General features: G+C 30.9%; 4 protein-coding genes and 1 long non-coding RNA gene across 6 annotated transcripts; 1 reads left to right on the top strand and 4 right to left on the bottom strand.

Moving 5' to 3' along the window:
- Positions 1-570: 570 nt before the first annotated feature.
- On the bottom strand, positions 571-5168 carry LOC128396605 (lysosomal Pro-X carboxypeptidase-like). The gene is made up of 6 exons (XM_053357215.1): positions 4983-5168; positions 3425-3667; positions 3154-3335; positions 2710-3040; positions 2020-2155; positions 571-1135 (listed from the first exon to the last, which is right to left on the bottom strand). The coding sequence occupies exons 1-6, from the start codon at positions 5079-5081 to the stop codon at positions 669-671; spliced, it is 1458 nt and encodes a 485-aa protein (XP_053213190.1). The 5' UTR covers positions 5082-5168; the 3' UTR covers positions 571-668.
- A 510-nt stretch (positions 5169-5678) lies between these two features.
- Positions 5679-8795, bottom strand: LOC128396607 (cuticle protein 14-like). The gene is made up of 4 exons (XM_053357217.1): positions 8673-8795; positions 8428-8553; positions 8048-8304; positions 5679-7934 (listed from the first exon to the last, which is right to left on the bottom strand). The coding sequence occupies exons 1-4, from the start codon at positions 8679-8681 to the stop codon at positions 7727-7729; spliced, it is 600 nt and encodes a 199-aa protein (XP_053213192.1). The 5' UTR covers positions 8682-8795; the 3' UTR covers positions 5679-7726.
- Positions 8227-9600, top strand: LOC128396609 (uncharacterized). Its single transcript, XR_008326813.1, has 2 exons — positions 8227-8362; positions 8444-9600. It is a non-coding gene; the product is annotated as an uncharacterized LOC128396609 (long non-coding RNA).
- Positions 9601-10236: 636 nt separating this feature from the next.
- On the bottom strand, positions 10237-12784 carry LOC128396606 (kelch domain-containing protein 10-like). The gene is made up of 3 exons (XM_053357216.1): positions 12203-12784; positions 11496-12109; positions 10237-11415 (listed from the first exon to the last, which is right to left on the bottom strand). Exons 1-3 carry the CDS (start codon positions 12378-12380, stop codon positions 10921-10923), a joined length of 1287 nt encoding a protein of 428 aa, XP_053213191.1. The 5' UTR covers positions 12381-12784; the 3' UTR covers positions 10237-10920.
- A 177-nt stretch (positions 12785-12961) lies between these two features.
- LOC128396604 (ATP-binding cassette sub-family C member 10-like) lies at positions 12962-18475 on the bottom strand. 2 transcript variants are annotated; one of them, XM_053357213.1, is made up of 6 exons: positions 18292-18475; positions 15687-18167; positions 14648-15589; positions 14455-14582; positions 13790-14374; positions 12962-13699 (listed from the first exon to the last, which is right to left on the bottom strand). In XM_053357213.1, the coding sequence occupies exons 2-6, from the start codon at positions 17919-17921 to the stop codon at positions 13198-13200; spliced, it is 4392 nt and encodes a 1463-aa protein (XP_053213188.1). In that variant the 5' UTR covers positions 17922-18167; positions 18292-18475; the 3' UTR covers positions 12962-13197. The 2 variants fall into 2 exon arrangements, with proteins under 2 accessions (XP_053213188.1, XP_053213189.1); XM_053357214.1 differs by having other exon boundaries at positions 15687-18162.
- Between the last annotated feature and the right edge of the window lie 406 nt (positions 18476-18881).

The following is an 18881-nucleotide window of genomic DNA, read 5'->3' as shown; positions in this document are numbered from 1 at the left end:
GAGAATAGGATCAAAGAGGGAAAGATTAAGTTCTAGTCGAAAAACTTTTTTTTTCTTCTTTTTCTCTCATCTATCTCTGTTTTCTTCCCCTTGTCTTCCTGATCATCTTCTTCATCTTCTTCATCTTTTTCAATATACTCTTTCTTGTCTTCTTCTTTTCTTCCAAGAATTTTCATCATTCATCTGATTGAAAGCCTCTTCACTGATCTCCTGTTTCTGTGTGTCTGCTAAATATCATCATGAACCATTTAAAATCTAATAAACATCATGAGCTGAACTGATTTTGTGAAACTTTGCCAGGTCAAGATAAAGGTAACCTTGATTTACTAAATGTGATAACAGTAAAAATAGTTTGAATAAATTTCCAACAATCAATATAATAGCTGAGATTTCACTGAGAAAATCGTAATTACCATGATAATCACCATGAGTTTGCAATACGATTTAATTGTTACAACGACCTGATTATGATTATTTGATATGAACCAGTTATCATAACTATTTCTGTAATTGAATATATAATATTAGTTTACATTCAATTGTATCAAATAAAATTGTATCATGTCAATATTATGATAAGTGACTGTTAATCAACGTAATTAAAGTTTGATAGGATAAAAGTTTTAACAAAGTTTGAAAACAGATTTGATTGTTTTTGTTTTTCCTCATTAAATTAGATTTGAATCTCTGGCCCATTCATTTGGTAAATGGTTAATTGCTTGATAATATTGATCAATCCAATCCTTAATTATCATGATTTCCTTTTGTCGTGCTCGGATCAATGGGATTGGATCATTTGGTCCGGTTGACCTTAAATCTTCATGATGACAAGCTCCTTCAATTATAATGGCCGGAAGGGAGGGAGCATAGGTTTGCAATACACCTCCAGCTGACCAGGGGTCACGTTGTCCATTTGAGAAGATGATATTAGATGCAGTTGAGATATTGGTTCCTCCAAATAACCATCGAGCTTTTAATTCCTCCGGTGAGACACCAAAGTTTTTCAAACAATCAGCTTTCACTTGGACCAAATCCCAGGGTTGCAGGGGGAACATTGAATCGTTCAGAGTTGTACAAACTGGCAGAACCATTTCAGTGCATGATTGGAATCCCCAACCATTACCACCTAATCGACCTGAGAAAACAGAGATAATATTGAGAAAGAACAGAAAAAATCAATTCTATTATCAAGGAAAACTATCAACATTTTGATCAATGAAAATCGGATAATCCATTGATTGATTCTAATACACACAAAATACTAATTGTTGGTGTCTCTTTGTTATTAGAACAGAAATAATTAAATTAATCATCAATGTTGTTATTTTTTATCTCTTCCCTTTGTTTCAATAATCCTTCTCAAGTTAATCAATTTTTTTTTATTAAAATACAATTAAAATACTTGTTATAAAATCAATAGAAATTTATATAAATCAAGTTAATTCAATTTCTAATTATATTTTACTAAGCAATTTTGGTTGTTTTTTTTACAACCAATTACTTTTCTCTTAATTCTTGATATAATTTCATATAACAATTTGTTGATTTGATTATAAAATCAATCGAAACACACAATCAAATGTTATATTCAATTTAAATCAATGATATTGTTAATTGTGAATGTGTGTGTTTGTGTGTTTGCATAATCATATTAACTGAAAGATTATGATTAATTCAATTTGCATAGTAATTAGTTTAATCAATCAGTATAATCACTTTTTTATTTGGGGAAGTAAATTAATGTTTTTTTTTACCTAAATGATTAACTTGATTTTCATATAATAAAACTGATTTGATTGACTTTTAATTGACTAATCAACTTATGAGGAAAGGGTGAACTTTAAATGGAATTTACAATCAATGTAATCGTTTTTCATTCACATTGAAAATGTTATCAATCATTGATTGTGATGATGGTTGACTTTAATTGCTCTCATTTTACAAATTGTCATCACAATATCTGACAATCTCTGTAATACAAATAAATGGTAATTAGTTAATTAATTGTCAAAGTCTTACCTCCTTCTGAATCATCCTTATAATCAAAACATGATCTTTGTCCTGAGTAATTGTAATAAACTGAAACAGCATTGAAAATGTCCACAATTAAGGGTTTATCTTGTTTAGTTGAATCTTGTAATTTAGAGCATAAAACCTAATTAGAAAAGGGAGAAGAAAATTAATCAACAGATTAGTGATTAATTAGTGATTAATTGTTTGTTTGAAACAAGGATATTGTTAACGATTAGTTAACAATTGTACTTGATGTAACATCTTGATGGTTAGTTATTACAATTAAATCACTAATTAAGTGATCATATTAAAGGTGGCAATGCTTTGCTGATTTTTTTAAGAGTTAATTAATATCATAAAGAAAATCTTATCAATCAGTTAATTGTTCATCTTGAAGCATGAAAAAAGACAAAAACCTTTAAGACAATTAAGAGATAATTAACCCTTTCAATGTAATAATCATTGTTGATTATTGCAGAAAAAATTAGATATAAATTGAATCAATTAATTGTTTTGATGGTAAATGTTACTGATTGAACATCTATTGTTTCCTTGATTAGTTAATCATTTGATTTTCAAGATCATTGATATAATGATCAAGAGAAAAACTAATCACAATCAATCTGATTGTATATAAATAATACAATAAATTGATTCTCGTTTGTTTTTCCGGAAAGATTAGTTAAATCATGTTACCCCAATTGGATAAGCTGGAAGTGGTTCCAAGAAATCAGCTGGATTAGGATAATCTATCATGGCTAATGAGCCAAAAGTATCTTGTAACCAGCCAGAAAAGGCAGTAAGATCATCGGCTGAGGTCAAAGGTTTACAAAGCCCAAAGGTGCTTGATAGCCACTTAAGACCATCTTCATTGGCACCAATACGATCAATCGCTTCCCATGAATTTTTGATTGAAAGGTAACATTGCTCAGAGTAGGAACGGAAACTTTTGGTGACAATACTATTATAACCATTGCACTCATATAAACCAGGAAATTGAAGGATCGGTGCTGATGCAGCTAATGCCCTGGAAAGAAAATAAAATGCTGAGATAACGATGATGATTGAAATCATCATTTTCCATGATAAATCACAACAATTATCATGACAATGATTATTGAAAGGGTTAAATCAAGTTACCCAACAATTAGATGAGGATATTTCATCCTGAACCAAGCAGCCAACATCCCACCATAGGAACCACCAAACATTACAACGGGACTTTGACGAGCTGCAGGGTAAGAACTTTTAATTTCCTGAATAAGTTCAGCAAAATCAGCTAACGCTTGTTCAACCGATAAGAATCCAACCTTATCCAAACTCTAGAAAGGATAAAAAATTTCAAACAATTGACCATAAAACTCCGGAATCAGTTAATCGTTACAATCTACAATTATTTAGAGAAACTCACTGAAAATGCTTTATCACCGTAAGGTAAGGATTCACCATAATAACGATGTTCGGCAAAAATGACCATGGCCTTAAATCTCGGTGCATTTTCCCACATGAATCCCGTGTTGTTTGCAAATGAGAAAACATCGCCTTCGTTACCCGCGTAAAAAAATATGGGACAACCATCGGTACACCAATGGTCCGTTGAGATGATCACTCGCTGTTGATAAGTGTCATTATTGTTGTAATTGAAATGATCAACCTGAAAAATCAATAAACAGTTAATTTAATCGTTGACAATCAATAATCATTCCGATTGATATTAAAATGGTTAATTGTATGATATTATTTTCATCTTCCTTGATTACATCTTCCTCTATTTCTTATTACCTTTTTTAGAGGTAATTTTTTTTTATCATCAAACTATTAAAACAATTTATTATTAAAGTTAATCATTTAATTGTTGATTCTTCCTACTTAAATATTGGTAGTAAATTGTTGAAGAAATTCAATTAATTTATATGGCAACCATTTAATGGTTTTAAAGTATTAAGATAAACAATCAAAGCCCAAAGAATCAAATCATTGGGTTTTATTTGATTCTGTTGTTGTTGGAGTAATAAGGAAATGTAATTAATTGTAATTGTGATTACTTAATTATCTGTTCATCATCATCATCATCTATGATTAGAATTGATATTGATTAATAATATGAATGGATCATTATAATGCTTTTTTCTGGTTACAATTTGGTTAGAGTCCAAGGAGCGAATGATACAAATTTAATTGTCTATCCTCTTAATTGTTAACCGATTAATGGAATAATTATTTTAATTGTAATTATGTAAGTTGGTAAAAGTAAAGGTTAATTGTTAATATTAACTATTTATTGATTAGTTTAGTGATTTTGATTGGTAATTATTGGAGATTAATCTTGTTAACTGTATATATTAAATTGTTGGTTACGAGAAAAAAAAAACTAAATCATTTGGATATTTTTGTTTTCATTTCCAATGAAAATGTTTACTTACGGAAAAACGATTTTAATTTAATTGTGATCATTTGTCAAGCTCTATTAGGTTAGACAGTGATTAACTTAATTCAAATTAGGTAATAACATAATTAGAAATGTATAATAATTATTATTATTGAATTAATTAGCATTAATGAAGCAAAAACTAAATCACTTTAGCCCAATCAACATAAAGTCAAACCTCAAAGTTAAATGAGTATTTGTTGTAATAGTGATTCCAATGAATTAGTTTAATATTAATTAAAACGAAAAATGGACAATTTAAACTAAACAACATTTAATTTGCAATTAAGAAAATTTTGTAATCTAATCATATAATATACTAATTGGTGAGATAAAGACAATTAGGAAAAATCTAATCTCAAAACATATACAGAAACAAAAAGACGATTGATAATAATTTCATTTACTTGGGAAACTTTCAATTTGTATTTGTATCAAGTCATTTAGATGGAGAAAATTATGACAATTTACTTGTTAACAATACGATGTATTAAATTAAAGATGATTTAATTAAATTGATTGGAAATTAATTGTCACTTACTTTCTGTTGGTACCAAAAGACTGTGTAATTTGCTGGAATTGGCGTTGAAAAGGTTGACACAAGTGAGAAGAAAATTGAAGCGACAATTAAACGAAACATAATTGAAACGAGAGTATTTTTGATGATCACAGTTAACCAGAGAGAAGTAATAAACTGATTGTTAATTAGAATAAAAATTAATTAAACTACAATTAGAGAGAGAGAGAGAGAAAACAATTAACAAAGAAAACAATGAAAAAAGATAAGCGGGAAATCTTTGTTTTGATTTCGCTTCTATGGTAACAGAGATAAGAAAATTAGAATAGAAAATTTTTTTTTCTTTTGTTTTGTTCAAATGGAACAATCAACTTGACTTTATTTTCGTTGTTATCTGAGTGACTATTAAATCTAATTGTTTACTGAAGATGAAGATGATGATGATGATTACAACTTCGGGAATTAACTAATGAACCAATTGATTGATTTTAATCAATGCAAACAACAAAAAGTGATCATCAACCACAACAATTTAATTGAGGTTTGTATAGACATTAAATTTGACCCAACTAACACATGACCAATTTTAACCAATTTACATTTGACTAATTAACTTTTTCATTAACTTTTAACATACATAATTAACTTTTCTGATTGTTGTCAATTAGGACAATTATTGGTTAATCAGTGACAACTACAAAAATTAATAAAAATGGTCGCTTCATTGAGAGTAACAGTTTATTTTGTTTTCATCTCTACAGGACTTTTCATAAGTGTTTATATCTCCCTTAATGGTTTGGCAAAATTTGATTGGAACTAATAATCAACGATTGGTATCGACGAATAAGCAAAAAAAATGGTAATGATTGATTGTTTTAAAATTTATATATAAATGGAACATAAAAAATTCGATTCAATTTCTATGGATGTAAATTGTAACGGTGATGATTATTAGCCCAATTAGGATTTCATGGGTGTGGTTTTCTTTTGCTGGTTTGATTAAAAGACAATTTTCTTAATCAAATTGAACAGATTATCAACTGTATCATCGAGCTGATCGGTATCATTGAAAGTTTCCATTAAATCGGATGCTTGATCTTGATCATCTTCCGATCGGACTACCAGTTCGGGATCCATTTGTTCATCTTCATTATTGGTCACTAGAAAGTCAACCAAAGAGCCGCTGCCCTTGAGCTTTTTCATCAATTCATCTAATGCTCCAACAGCGGATGCATGTAATTTTTGTGCCGATGATTTAATTTTGGCCAAATTGAAGGTCGGTGGTGTAAAATGATCAAAAAATTGATCGGCAATCGGATTTGATGATTCATCTGATTCAAATGGATCCATCATTTGGAATGGCGGTTGTGAAGGAGGAGAAGAAGGTGGGAAAAAAGGAGGTAAAAAAAGTGGCCCATTAAATGGACCTTGAAACCAATTCGATGGAAATGATTGAAAAGGTGGAAAAGGTAATGGTGGTGGAAATTTTCTCAATGAATTGTCTTCATCTTCGCTTTTCTCTTCACCATCTTCACCTGATTTATCGGAAATCGAATCAGTAACCTTTAAAGTCTCAACATCATCATTACCATTGGTATTATTTGAATTCTCCGTTAATCTGAGAACTGGATTATCCATTACACTGAATGTTTCGTAATCAGCGGGATCATAATTTCCAGGCCATCCTAAAGTTATCGTAGGTTCCGGTTTTGATGGCGGTGATTGTGTAGATGATGATGGTGATAATGAAGATGATGATGAAGATTGAGATTGAGATGAAACAAGGAATGAAGATGATGGCAACAATTCAGATGAATTTGATGTCGATTGTAACTTTACCAACCAATAGATCATGATTCCAGTTAATATCATTGAAAGAATCGCACTAAGTGATTGGTAGAAAATTAATTTCTTCGATTTACCTTGGAAAGAAGGATTCATTTTACTGATTATCTTAATCAACTTCCATCTTCTCCGACTTCGGCTCAAAGAATCATTGGAAGACAAGGAAATATCTGCAAGATGATGACCATTAGTGTCCGGCACAATAGAATCAATTTCCAATAACAATTCCTTATTCTTATTGGTTTCCGAGATAAGTGGAACACCCATAACTTAATTAACTCTTTGGGATCACAATCAAAAAAGAAAATTATCTATATAAAATTGAATCAAATTAATTCTGGAAAACAATATTATCACAACCTCAATAATTCAAAGACTAACTCAAAGTCAAAACAAATGATCAATTCTAATTGTTGTTAACTGTTGGATTACAATCATTTTAATGATTACTTTATGGCGAATGATCTTGCATTTAATTTAATTTCAACTGTTGATCAACAGCCAATCACAATCAGCAAATAATCAACTCATCATCATCAAAATTAATAACAAGGTAAATAACAAATGATGGCAATTGAAATTATTAGGTTTTTATTTTTAAATTAATTTTATGTTGATAGAAAGAAAAAAAAAGTCTAACTGATTTTTTTTAATTTGATTGTTTAAATCTGTCAATTTGTGGTTTTTTTTTGAAATTTCAGGTAAACAATCAAATCAACACAAATAATTTAACTAAACTGTACATGTTTTTTTTTATATAAAATCTCTTGTTGTTTCATTTTTACATTAGAAAACGAAATAGGAAAAGTACAACAATTAATTGGATGAGAGTTGATTAATTTAATGGTTAACAATTTAATGGTTGGATGATACTGATTTTTGGTTTTGTTATTCTGGAAATGGAGGCGATGAATTCAGGATACTTAATGATGACCATGATGACCATGATGACCGTGATGTCCGTGATGAGAATCATGGTGAGAATCATGATGACCCCAACCATGGTGTCCGTGGTGTCCATGATGACCATGATCGTGATGACCATGATGACCATGGTGGGAATCGTGGTGAGAGTCATGGTGTCCCCATCCATGGTGACCACCCTTCCATCCTGATGGAACATGAGTGTGACTGTGAAAACAAATCGAAATAAGTTATTAGAATAACATATTCGAGAAACAAATTCTCATCTAAAATGTTAGAAATCAATTGTATTAATTGACTAAAAGAAACTTAAACTTTACCTGTGTCCATGAGGATCAGCACCATTGTAAATAGCATCAGCAGCGTCAACTGAACCAGTTCCAGGTTCGTTGGTCTTGATTTTCGCACGGAAACCTTTCTTATCGGCAACATATTGAACCTTTCGCTCTCGACCATCAACATCTTTCAAAGTGTATTCTCCGTGTTTGTTGCCCCAGGCGTCACCTTCTTCGTGTCGTGAATTTTTAGCTCCCCATCCATCGGCAATATCATAACCGAACTTGTAATTACCCCAAGCCTAAAGCAAAGAGAGCAAAAAACAATTCCCCCAAGATTAAACAATTTAATCCAATTTGGTAAAGCTAAATTATCCGTAAAAATGGTGATCATCGTTAACAAATTTTAATCCTTAATCACTTACATCTTGCTTTCTGTAGGTGTTTGAGTGACCACCATGATGACCATGTCCATGGCCATGCGACCATCCTTTAGCTTGAGCACTGGAAATTACTCCAACAATTAAGAGTGAAGCAGCTAAATAAATAATCTAATCAACAATTTGATTCGAGACGAGAAAAAAAAAGAAACAGTTAAATTAAGTTGATCGTTGTAACGAAACTAAGGATTACGATGAAAGTTTCATATATTAATCCGAAAAACACTAACCTTTGTCATTATTATTGTGGATTAACGGTTAACACTAAAAACTTTAAAACTGTTTGGTTAATTGTTGTTGTTGTTGTTGTTGTTTGATTGGTGAAAGTTGAAATTGTGATTTCTAAATTGTCCAGAATAATGTTTATATACTCAACAATTTGCGACTACAAAGTCAACACCCAAATGAGAGGAAGTTGATTTTTAAAGGTCGAATCAGTAAATTATTATATAATCAGTGATACTAATAAGTTAATTAGTATCAGTTGGTTAAGTGAAAAAAAAAGTTAATGCGATGATTAAAAAAAAATGTGATGTTGTTGATGAGGTTGGTGGTGTTAGTTGATCATCATCATAATTATCATGATTTAAGGTGATTAGTAAAAAATAGATGATCAATCGGGAGGTGGTGGTGGTGGTGGAGTTGATTGAAAGTGCACCAAGAATCAAGAAAAGTTGATTATCGGATTAACTGATTGTTATCGTTTTCTTATTATTATTTGATTATCATCAGTTTTTTATAAATATAAATTCCTCTCATTAACTGGTAGTACACATAATTAGTTATGTTTACAATATGTTTTCAAGTGATTAACTTGATTGTGGTACCACATAAATTAAATTGTGTTGAAAGATAAGCCACAGTTTAGTGAATATATTGTTATATTTGTTTACATTTGGCTCTTTAATTGTTGTAATAATTTAACCAAATTATGAATATTTAAAAATCTTTAATGATAATAATTAGTCTTGATTGTGTTTGATGGTAAACAGTAAAATAAATTCACTAATCACAACAATCAACCAACACTAATTGTCATTTTGTGATTAGTACTTTTTTTTTCATCATTAACTTTTTAGTTATTGTTTTATTTTGGTTCAACTAATTTCAAACTTGATTTACAATTTAAAATAAATTATTTATCATTTTTTTTTTGTTTCTTATTGTGATTAGTTAATTGTTATCATTGTCAGATTGATATTAATTGTTGTCAATTAGTTTCTGGTCAATTATCCAAGGACACAATCTGACCTTTTTGTTTTTATTTAGTTTTGATTGTGAACTTTAATTTCTCATTGATTGTCAACGATAATTATGTGCAATTTATAAATTGATCACTTTAATTAATGATAATTAACTTTTAATTGAAACGGAAAATTTTTCTATCAAATTAGTTTAATAGTTTTATTAAATTAACTCTGTTTATGTTTAGCAATCGGAAGTAATTTGTAAGTTTTGTGCTTAATTGAATTCAATTGATGATTTAATGGTTGAGGTGATTTAATGTTACAATCAGTAAATAAATTTGATCATAATAGTAAAACTTATTGATTTATAAATTGTTGTTGATTGTTGAAAGTTTTTACTAGTTAATTGTTAAGCTCACAATTAGTGGATATTATCAACAAAAAGTGATATTATTAATTTGAACAACAAAAAAAAAGGTAAACATTAAGTTTTAAAAAAATCAAATTAACTGATAACAATTAAGAGTTAATTTTTTGCTTCCCTTTAAAATGTTATTAATTGTAATCAATTGATTGATTCAACATTGATTAAGATCAAGAATCATCATCAGGGAAATTGTTTCATCATTTAATCATCTGGGAATTAAATGTTTACATGAACATGAACTTGTTTTCCATTTAATTGTAATTAGTAAATTTGTTGAAGTTTGTTTTTTCTTCAACAATTTAAAATGATTGTTTCATTTTCTCAATCATCGAGTTAATTTTAAATTAATCATCATCTTTATATATGGTGATTAAGATTAAAGAAAATTAAGTCAAGTGGACTTGTTATCGTTTTTTATTGTCCCAATATAATGGAGACAAAAAGTATCATCATCATCATCATCATCGTTAATTACAATTAATGAGAAGGTGAGAGAGAAAGAGGAGAAGAAAAAAGATGTGCTCTTGATCACCATTTAATTAACTTTCGATGATCAGGTCAGTAGAATTAATTAAACAGAAAATACATTGAGAAAAGGGAAGAAAAAAAAAGATTGCTAACTGATCGGAAAATTAATTGTGATACAAAATCATCAGTGTGATGATTGATGATTGATGGTTGATGATAATGATGTTGAATTATGTTGATGTTGTTGATCATTAATTGATTAGGTAACATAATTGACTCTTTTTTTGAGTGTGAATTGATTCCAAGTTAATTACAGTCATATGTTTAGCTCACTCTTTCTCTCTCATTGATTGTTGTGTGTGTGTGTTTATGTTGATTTATCGTTCATTATCATGGTTAACTGATTAATCGGTTTACATAGGAAGGTGGTACACCGATGTCAATTAATTGTGATTGTGATATTTTGGTTACATCAGCACAATTGTTTAAAAATGCAATCCACGCAATTTCACCTAATTTAGGCACTTGTAGCCAAATTGTGCACAATGAGTTTGTCCTTTGGGTCCTAAATGAATTTCCTTGTTGAATTGATTGGACACCACCGAAAACGGTTAATAAACCATTTGGGGAAATTGCTGCTGAATGGAAATAAATGGGTCGAGATAATTTACAAATTAAGGTCCATTCAAAAGTATCCAAATTAAATTTCCAAATATCGTCTATACCAACGGGTATTCCGGTTGGATTAATATAACCACCTCCAATAATGAAAACGAAATTGTCCAGAGTAACCAAACCATGAAATTTACGAGCAATTGGATAACCATGAGTTGGATCAGGAAAAGTTTTCACAAACCTCCAGCATTTACCTGATAGATCAAAATAAAATACCTGCCAACGGAAAATAAAATACAATTATTTATATGCTATTATTATTTGTGGTGGAAATTTTTTCTTTTTCAAGTTTTAACCTTTTCGAAACCAATATCAATTTCTTGAGTTCCTCCACCAAATTGGTAGATTCGTTTGTTATGTAAGGCAATCTCATGTCGATAGCTACCAGTATTCTCATGATTATTATATGAATAGATAAGCTCAGCACTCCCGTTTCTTAGATTAATTTTGGTGACCCCTGTGTGATAAGCGTGCCCACAGGTTCCACCAACTGAATAGATCGCCATCTCATCTGGATCAAAAACCAAAGCTTGACCATAAAATTTGGGAGGAACATCATAATTATCCGTTTTGAGACTATACTTTCTCCAAAAACCAGTTGACAATTGGCAAACATAAAGCTTATTGGAACCTGCCCGACCGAAAGGTACACCGGTACCTCCTTGGACAAAAAGCATGTCATCAATACAAAGAGCACCAAATGAACATAGTAAACGTGGTGGATCACCAGACATGTTTATTTTGGTCCAAATTAGTGTGCTTATATTAAACTTCCAGAGTTCTTTAAACAAAGCATTAGGACTATCCTCTCGTGCTAATCCTTCAGGATTATAACCACCAAGGCAGTAGATATTACCATTTGAATCAGCAACGATTCTATGGCCACTTCTAGGACGAGGTATTAAAGTGTCTAATAAGAGAAAATAGAAGAGTAGGTTAACAAATTGACCAATAAAGAGAATAATTGAAAAAAAAACAATTTCCAAATGAATTAGTAACTCACTTCTACATTCAATTTCATGGTAAACAAAAGGGACACTACAGAGAGGCCAAAAGTTGAAATAATCATCGTCACTATCACTAGATTCAGATGAATCTCGTTTATTAGGTAAACTTTGTTGATTAGCTAAGGGGAACATTGATGGAAACCATGAAGATGTTAACCAGGACCAAAGCTTCATGGACAGAGAAAAATTCTTGACTCACAAAATGAGAAATGAACAAAGAAAACAAAACCAAGAGTTGAAACTCATTCAACACTAATTTAAAGATTATATTTAAAAAGATCACAGTTAGTCACCACAATCCCACAAAGATACACTTATCTATAATGAAAAAAAGAATAAAATTAACTCACAATTAAATAGAAAACATGGTAATTACTTTTTCTTCTCGCAAATGAACAAAAATGTTAACAAAAGAAAAAAAAATAAACAAAGTGATCATGTGATTAAATATTTTCTTTTCTTTTCCAAAAATATTTGAACAATTAGAGTTGGACAAACTTTTCCAATTCAAAGAGCAAATCAAACCAACCAATAAATTAATTAAAAGTACAAATTAACAAAACAATTAATATTCAATTCTCTAGGTGATTAAATTATTAATCTAATAATTTTCATTGAGAATTTGAATTGTTTTATTTTGAGAAAATGAAAGAGAAAAAAAGAAAGAGAAAAATTCTAATCCAATCAGGAGGAAGCAACGAATTGCGCGCAATTTGAATCCATCGAAAAATTTGTTCTGAGATTAATAAAAGTGATTCTTTTGTCTAATCAGACTTAATTTATTTCTATTATCTTTTTGATTGGTAAATTTTGGCAACAAAAATATAAATTGGATTAGAATTTTAGCTAATTGTATTACAAAGAAGAAGGAGAAAAATCATTAATCATAATAATTATCATGGGAAATTGTTGATTAAAGTTTAAAGAGAGTACAAAGTTAATTGGTGGGAGAGAGAGAGTGAGAAAAAAAAGTTAATCACTAATTTTATGTTCATTTGGTATTGGTGCTCATTGATGACCATAGTTTATAAAATTTAGAATTTAAATTCATCTTTAATTGCTGAGGATTTCCATCTTCAACTATTCTTCCTTCCTCCATGATTAACACTCGATCACAATGAAGGATTGTTTCAATTTTATGGGCCACAGTTAATATGGTGGAATGTTTAAAATTGGTTCGAATTGTTTTCTCCAAAAGTTGATCGGTTTCACGATCAATCGAAGATGTTATCTCATCGAAACAGATTATCTTTGCTTGGCTGAGAAGTGCACGAGTTAAACAAATTAACTGTCGCTGTCCGAAACTTAAATCACGTCCATTTTCACTGATTGTTGCATTAAGACTTCCCAAGCTTAGAATCAACGAATCGGCCTGACATTGTCTCAGTGCTTTCCAAATTTGTTCATCTGAATGGTCACATAGAGGGTCGAGATTATATCGTATGGATCCACTAAATAAGCAACAATCTTGAGGTACAATGAACAATGAAGATCTGTGAGAAAATTAAGATACAATTGTCATTAGAAATCAATTAATTAAATAGTAGAGGAAATTTTCAAGTTTGGGTGATTGAAAAATTTACCTTAGATGCTGAACGTTAATTGAACTTATGTCAATTCCATCAATGAAAATGCGACCACTTTCAAGTTCTTGTAGTCTGAATAAAGTTTGAAGAAGAGTTGATTTTCCTGATCCGGTTCGACCAACAATTCCAATGTGTTGATTAGGTTCAATTGTAATGCTAACTTTGTCTAATGCTAAGGGTGAATCGTGTTTATATCGAAGAGAAACTTGATCAAAGATAACAAGTCCACTACTAGGCCAATTTTCTGGATGATAACCATCATTAATCTCTTTGTCAATTGATTTAACAAATTGTTGAATCCTTTCCACTGAAATCATGTCAACCTCAACCGATGAAAATACTTGAATAAAACCATTAAGTAGACCAGTTATCGTTAATGAATAGGCCAAAGCAAGACCTACAAGACCAGCGTTTACTTGGACCAGTGAAAAATAATGTAAGATAACTGCAGTTAAAGCAACACCACAGGAAAAGATCACACCAAGAACTTGAAGACGAATGTTTAACCATTGAGAAGCCGCCGAAAATGCATATTGACAAGTATTTGAAATGTCAATTTTATCAACGAAATCAGTTATGAATCTGAAAAAAAGAGAGATGAAAAAAAGCTCACTTCAATTAGCAGCCAATTCCATCAAATCAAACAATTTATTATCATTTACCTGTTGGTTGCAGCAAACGAACGGATAACACTGATTCCATTGATTGTTTCTGCTAATTGTGAATAAATTGGCGAAAGACTAACAGCACAAAGTCGTTTAATATCCCGGGAGGTCCATCGATAGTATTTCTATGTGGAAACGAAAAAGATAATCAATGAAATCGAAATATTATTTTGTAGTGACAATTTTTTACCTGAATGAAAAAATAAGGAATGAATAAAGGTACGACCGCAACGGCCGTCCAAGGGATTCCGTAAATTGTAACAAATAGCGAAGCCGCTAAGCTGAAAATTTGGGTTAGAAGGATATTCAAATTGAATGGTAATCGATCATCGATGTTTGTTATATCTGATGAGAAGCGATTAATTATACGACCAAATGCAGTTGTGTCGAAAAAGGAAATCGTTGATGATAAAGTGCTTTTGAGCAAAATTGAATGAATGGATATGGAAGCGGTGATACCACCAAATGCAAAGAAAAACGCTCGAAATAAAGTAAACAGTGAATTGATTATTGCAATTCCAGCGAAAACACCTAAATAGTTTTCGGCATCATTTAAGCTTGATGAGTTTCTCTCCTTAATTGAGGTTGTCCAATGACTTAACCACCAATCTGACGCAGTTCGAGATATTTGCATGCAAGTGAAAAGTATAAGAGTTAACGATGCAAGCCAATGACCAATTGATTTCCAATAATTAAGGTAAATGTCAAGTTTAACTTGACCCTTTTCAACAGCTTCTTCCAACGATTTTTCTGTTTCATGAGTCGATTCAACGATTTCTTTATCTTCAGTAACTAAATTAGTTGTTTCTTTGGGTTTAACATATGAAAGTATATCAGTGTTGCCTTTTTCAATCATCAATCCATTGTCCATAACGATAACTAACTGGGCATTGGTTAAATATTCTGTATGATGAGTTGACACCAATTTAGTCTTGGAAGATAATAAACCATTGATACAATGGATTCTGATGTGTTCAGCAACATGAGCATCAACACTTGAATATGGATCATCTAGAAGATAAATATCAAAATCTTGATAAACAGCTCGAGCCAAAGCGATTCGAGCCTTTTGACCGCCGCTTAAAGTGAATCCTCGATCACCAACCATCGTAGCATCGCCATTTGGAAGCATCTAAAAAGAAGAAAAGAAAAGAAAAGGAGAAAATTATCAAAATTAGAATAAATTGAAACGAGTAGAGAAAAAAAAAATAGAAATATTATTAATTTACCTTGAGATCTTCGTTAAGAGCACAAGCATCAATCACAGAATTGTATTTAGATGGGTCAAAGATTTGACCGAAAAGAATATTATCTTTTACTGTTGTATTTTGTATCCATGGATCTTGAGGTACATAACCAATTCCTTTGATTAGGTCATGATCGTTTATTTGAAAAGTTCCAGAGGTTCGACTCATTTCACCAATAATCGCACTGAAAAGTGAACTTTTCCCCGAACCAACAGAACCCACAATACCAACATAGTCACCCGATTTAACCATCAAATCAATAGGTCCAAGAGTAAATCGATGGTCAACTAATGCATCTCTTTTGAAGAAACTTCCAACACTGTTAAGTTTAATTTCCCCCTTAAGGCAGCCAGTGTAATGTGAACGTGGATACATTTCTTTTAGGTTGAGAAATTTTTGAATCCTTCTCTCGGAGATTCGAGCTTCAATTATACCACTGAGAACCCAGGGAAATGCGTTCAGAGGATTAATCAGCATATTGAATAAAGCTAAACTGGTGAACACTTTGGCAGCGGTCAATTCATTTCCAAGAAGGACATAAGTGGTAAATGTAGATATCGAAATGAGAACGGGAGTTGTTGCCCAGAAATAGACACAAAGAGCGTCGAAATATTTGATCTTTTTCATATATTTCATTTCCATTTCTCTAATTATTCCAATGCGTATTTCAAATACTCTCTCCCAGGCTTGCATTTTCACCAATCGAATTGCTGATAACATTTCCGACATAAGTTTGATCCTATTATCCTTCCAATGAAGTAGGGAACTGTTAAGGGAACCAATCTTATCACAGATCACTTTGTTTATCGGGATAATGATGAGGGTCAGTAAAAGTCCGGCCAGAAAAGCAAGACCAAGTTGACGGTAAAGTAAATAAAGTGTAACTGTAAGTTGCAAGGGTAAAGTTAAAAAGGCAACAATTGATGGGTAAAAGTTTGTCACTCTACCAGCATCGGTACTGATGAAATTAATTATCTCTCCAGAGCTGAAAGTTGATGCCATTGAATCACTACGAACGTTTAACAATTTTCGATAAATTAAATTGGTAATTCCACTGGTAATTTTAAGTGAAATGTTAGCCGATTGAAAATTGTAAAGACTATTACTTATTGAAGAGATTAAAGTTGAACCCAAGAGGAAGGCACAATAATAGAAACCTTCATTGCTTCGGGTTGAATTTTCATCTTCAATATAGATAATCAATTTTTCCAATACCAAAGGTCCACCAAAATAAAATATATCGGCAATTATCTTGTAAATTGCAGTGATCAGGGCAGATCGTCCGAAAGCTTTGAACAAAGATCTCCAAAGGACCAAGTTAAATTCATTATTGGAATAAGTATCCGGAGAAATGGTTACAGCTGAATTGAACAATTTCTCGTATGATATATTAGCAGTTAAACTGTTTGGTAAGGGAAATAGATCATTGGAAGTCTTAATTTTTTGATTAAATCCTTTGGTTAATAGTGGATTAACCCATGAGAAGAAGGAGTGACTTAAGATGTTGGTTGTTTCGTGATTATCAAGGTTACAATGGGCTGAGAATGATGTTGACATCGGTTGGGATTGAGAGAGAAGATTTTGTAAATCAGTATCGAATAGTTGACCTTTAAATATTGACCATCGATTGAATCGAGGTAATAAAGTTAAGGTGAATAATAGATTGGCGATTACATTATATGAGACGATAAACAAAAGGTAAGGGGAAGGTGAAGATGAGAAAAGAGATGAAGATCCTCGAATAACCCATTCAAGGTGAAGTCCATTTGAGATGAAAGCTGAAAGCATGAGTAACATGAGAGATGAAAGATTGTTGAATCTGGTTAAAGGTGAATATTTGATTATTTTGTAAGTAACAATTGAGACCATAAGCCAGGATATTACTTTAATTCCCATGGTAATATAGACAATGTCAGGGGGATGTTTACCATCGGGTAGTGACCAATATTCAAGGAAAGTAAAACATATCACAGTTAAAGCTAAAGTCCATCTGAAAACATGGGTCATCCATTTGATCCAGTTTTGTGTAACATGAATACTATCAGGAACCCGGTGAACTGATAATAATAAAGTTGAGATGAGAGCAACGATAAAATGAATCGGAATCTCAATGAACATTTGAAGGAAACAATAAGAAAGTGAAGATCCATCAGGATTGAATATATTCAACTGTTGGTCTCCACAAAGTTGCTGATAAATTGTTGACGATTTATTCATGACGATCTCAGTTGACACATACACATACACACATTAAACACAATAGATAAAATTAAAAACAACCAACTGGATTTAATTTGATAATAGTAAACAAAATGTTATCAATCAAATGAAAATATTTTCGCACTTGTTATGTTATATTGCTTTTGGTTTAGTTGTTGTTGTTATTGTTTCAACCTTTGTGATAATCTATTGACTTTTCCATCAAAATTGACAAGTTATTTTCCATGTACATAGACAACTAAACTGATAAAGTAATTAGATAAAATAAGAGAGAAAATAAAACAAAATGGCGTTAATTAAGATGGTGGAACAATTAAAAAGAAAAAGAAAATTTTTTTCAACAAAGAAAATGAAAATGTAAACAAACCTCATTGGTAACAAGTGAAGCGTAGGTGTTGATGATCACTAGAGATCATCAAATGATCAGTTTCAAATTGATGATCTAACCAATAAACCACAGAGACATTAATTACAATTAAAGGATAAAAATTAAATCACAATCAAAAGATAATCTAATTAGGAGAGACAAAGACAATTGAGAAAAGAAAATGTTTAAATGAGTCAATACACTTGCGCTCTTTGTTTACATGAGAAAGAAGCGTAATTACAAATGGCCCCTTGGAATTAAATTTAATTTGATTCAATTAACGAAAGAAATTAAATTTTTAATTGTTTTGTTTAATTGCGAGATTGGAAAATGTCGGTAACTTTGATTGTCTTTTGATTTGTGAAGAATTAGAATTTATTCTAATGTTTTATTGATCGAGAATTAGAGTTTGTTGATTGTTATGTTAATTTATTTTTCTCTAAAAAGTTAATAGAAAATTTAATTTTGTTAACTTTCCTCTCTCTGAATTGATTGTGATTGATTAGTTAATTGGTGAGAAAACTAATTACCAAGTGTTAATTTTTCCAGAAAAGAATTACAAATTGTAATTTCCAAATAATTTTGAAAGA

This window comes from Panonychus citri, unplaced genomic scaffold (assembly GCF_014898815.1).
Source record: "Panonychus citri isolate SS breed McGregor unplaced genomic scaffold, ASM1489881v1 Contig00023, whole genome shotgun sequence".
Taxonomy (NCBI): Eukaryota; Metazoa; Arthropoda; class Arachnida; order Trombidiformes; family Tetranychidae; genus Panonychus; species Panonychus citri.
The sequence above is the reverse complement of the archived record's forward strand: the minus strand, read 5'-3'. Positions and strand labels throughout refer to the sequence as shown.

Coding starts and splice junctions, on each gene's coding strand:
- LOC128396605 (XM_053357215.1), bottom strand. CDS start 5,081: ATGTTTCGTTTAATTGTCGCTTCAATTTTCTTCTCACTTGTGTCAACC. Junction 3,668..4,982: donor TCTTTTGGTACCAACAGAAA/GTAAGTGACAAT, acceptor TTGATTTTTCAG/GTTGATCATTTCAATTACAA. Junction 1,136..2,019: donor TAAGGATGATTCAGAAGGAG/GTAAGACTTTGA, acceptor CTGTTTTCTCAG/GTCGATTAGGTGGTAATGGT.
- LOC128396607 (XM_053357217.1), bottom strand. Junction 8,305..8,427: donor ACACCTACAGAAAGCAAGAT/GTAAGTGATTAA, acceptor TCTTTGCTTTAG/GCTTGGGGTAATTACAAGTT. Junction 7,935..8,047: donor GCTGATCCTCATGGACACAG/GTAAAGTTTAAG, acceptor TTGTTTTCACAG/TCACACTCATGTTCCATCAG.
- LOC128396606 (XM_053357216.1), bottom strand. CDS start 12,380: ATGAAGCTTTGGTCCTGGTTAACATCTTCATGGTTTCCATCAATGTTC. Junction 12,110..12,202: donor CCATGAAATTGAATGTAGAA/GTGAGTTACTAA, acceptor TTCTCTTATTAG/ACACTTTAATACCTCGTCCT. Junction 11,416..11,495: donor TTGATATTGGTTTCGAAAAG/GTTAAAACTTGA, acceptor TTCCGTTGGCAG/GTATTTTATTTTGATCTATC.
- LOC128396604 (XM_053357213.1), bottom strand. CDS start 17,921: ATGAATAAATCGTCAACAATTTATCAGCAACTTTGTGGAGACCAACAG. Junction 15,590..15,686: donor CTCTTAACGAAGATCTCAAG/GTAAATTAATAA, acceptor TCTTCTTTTTAG/ATGCTTCCAAATGGCGATGC. Junction 14,583..14,647: donor TTCCTTATTTTTTCATTCAG/GTAAAAAATTGT, acceptor GTTTCCACATAG/AAATACTATCGATGGACCTC.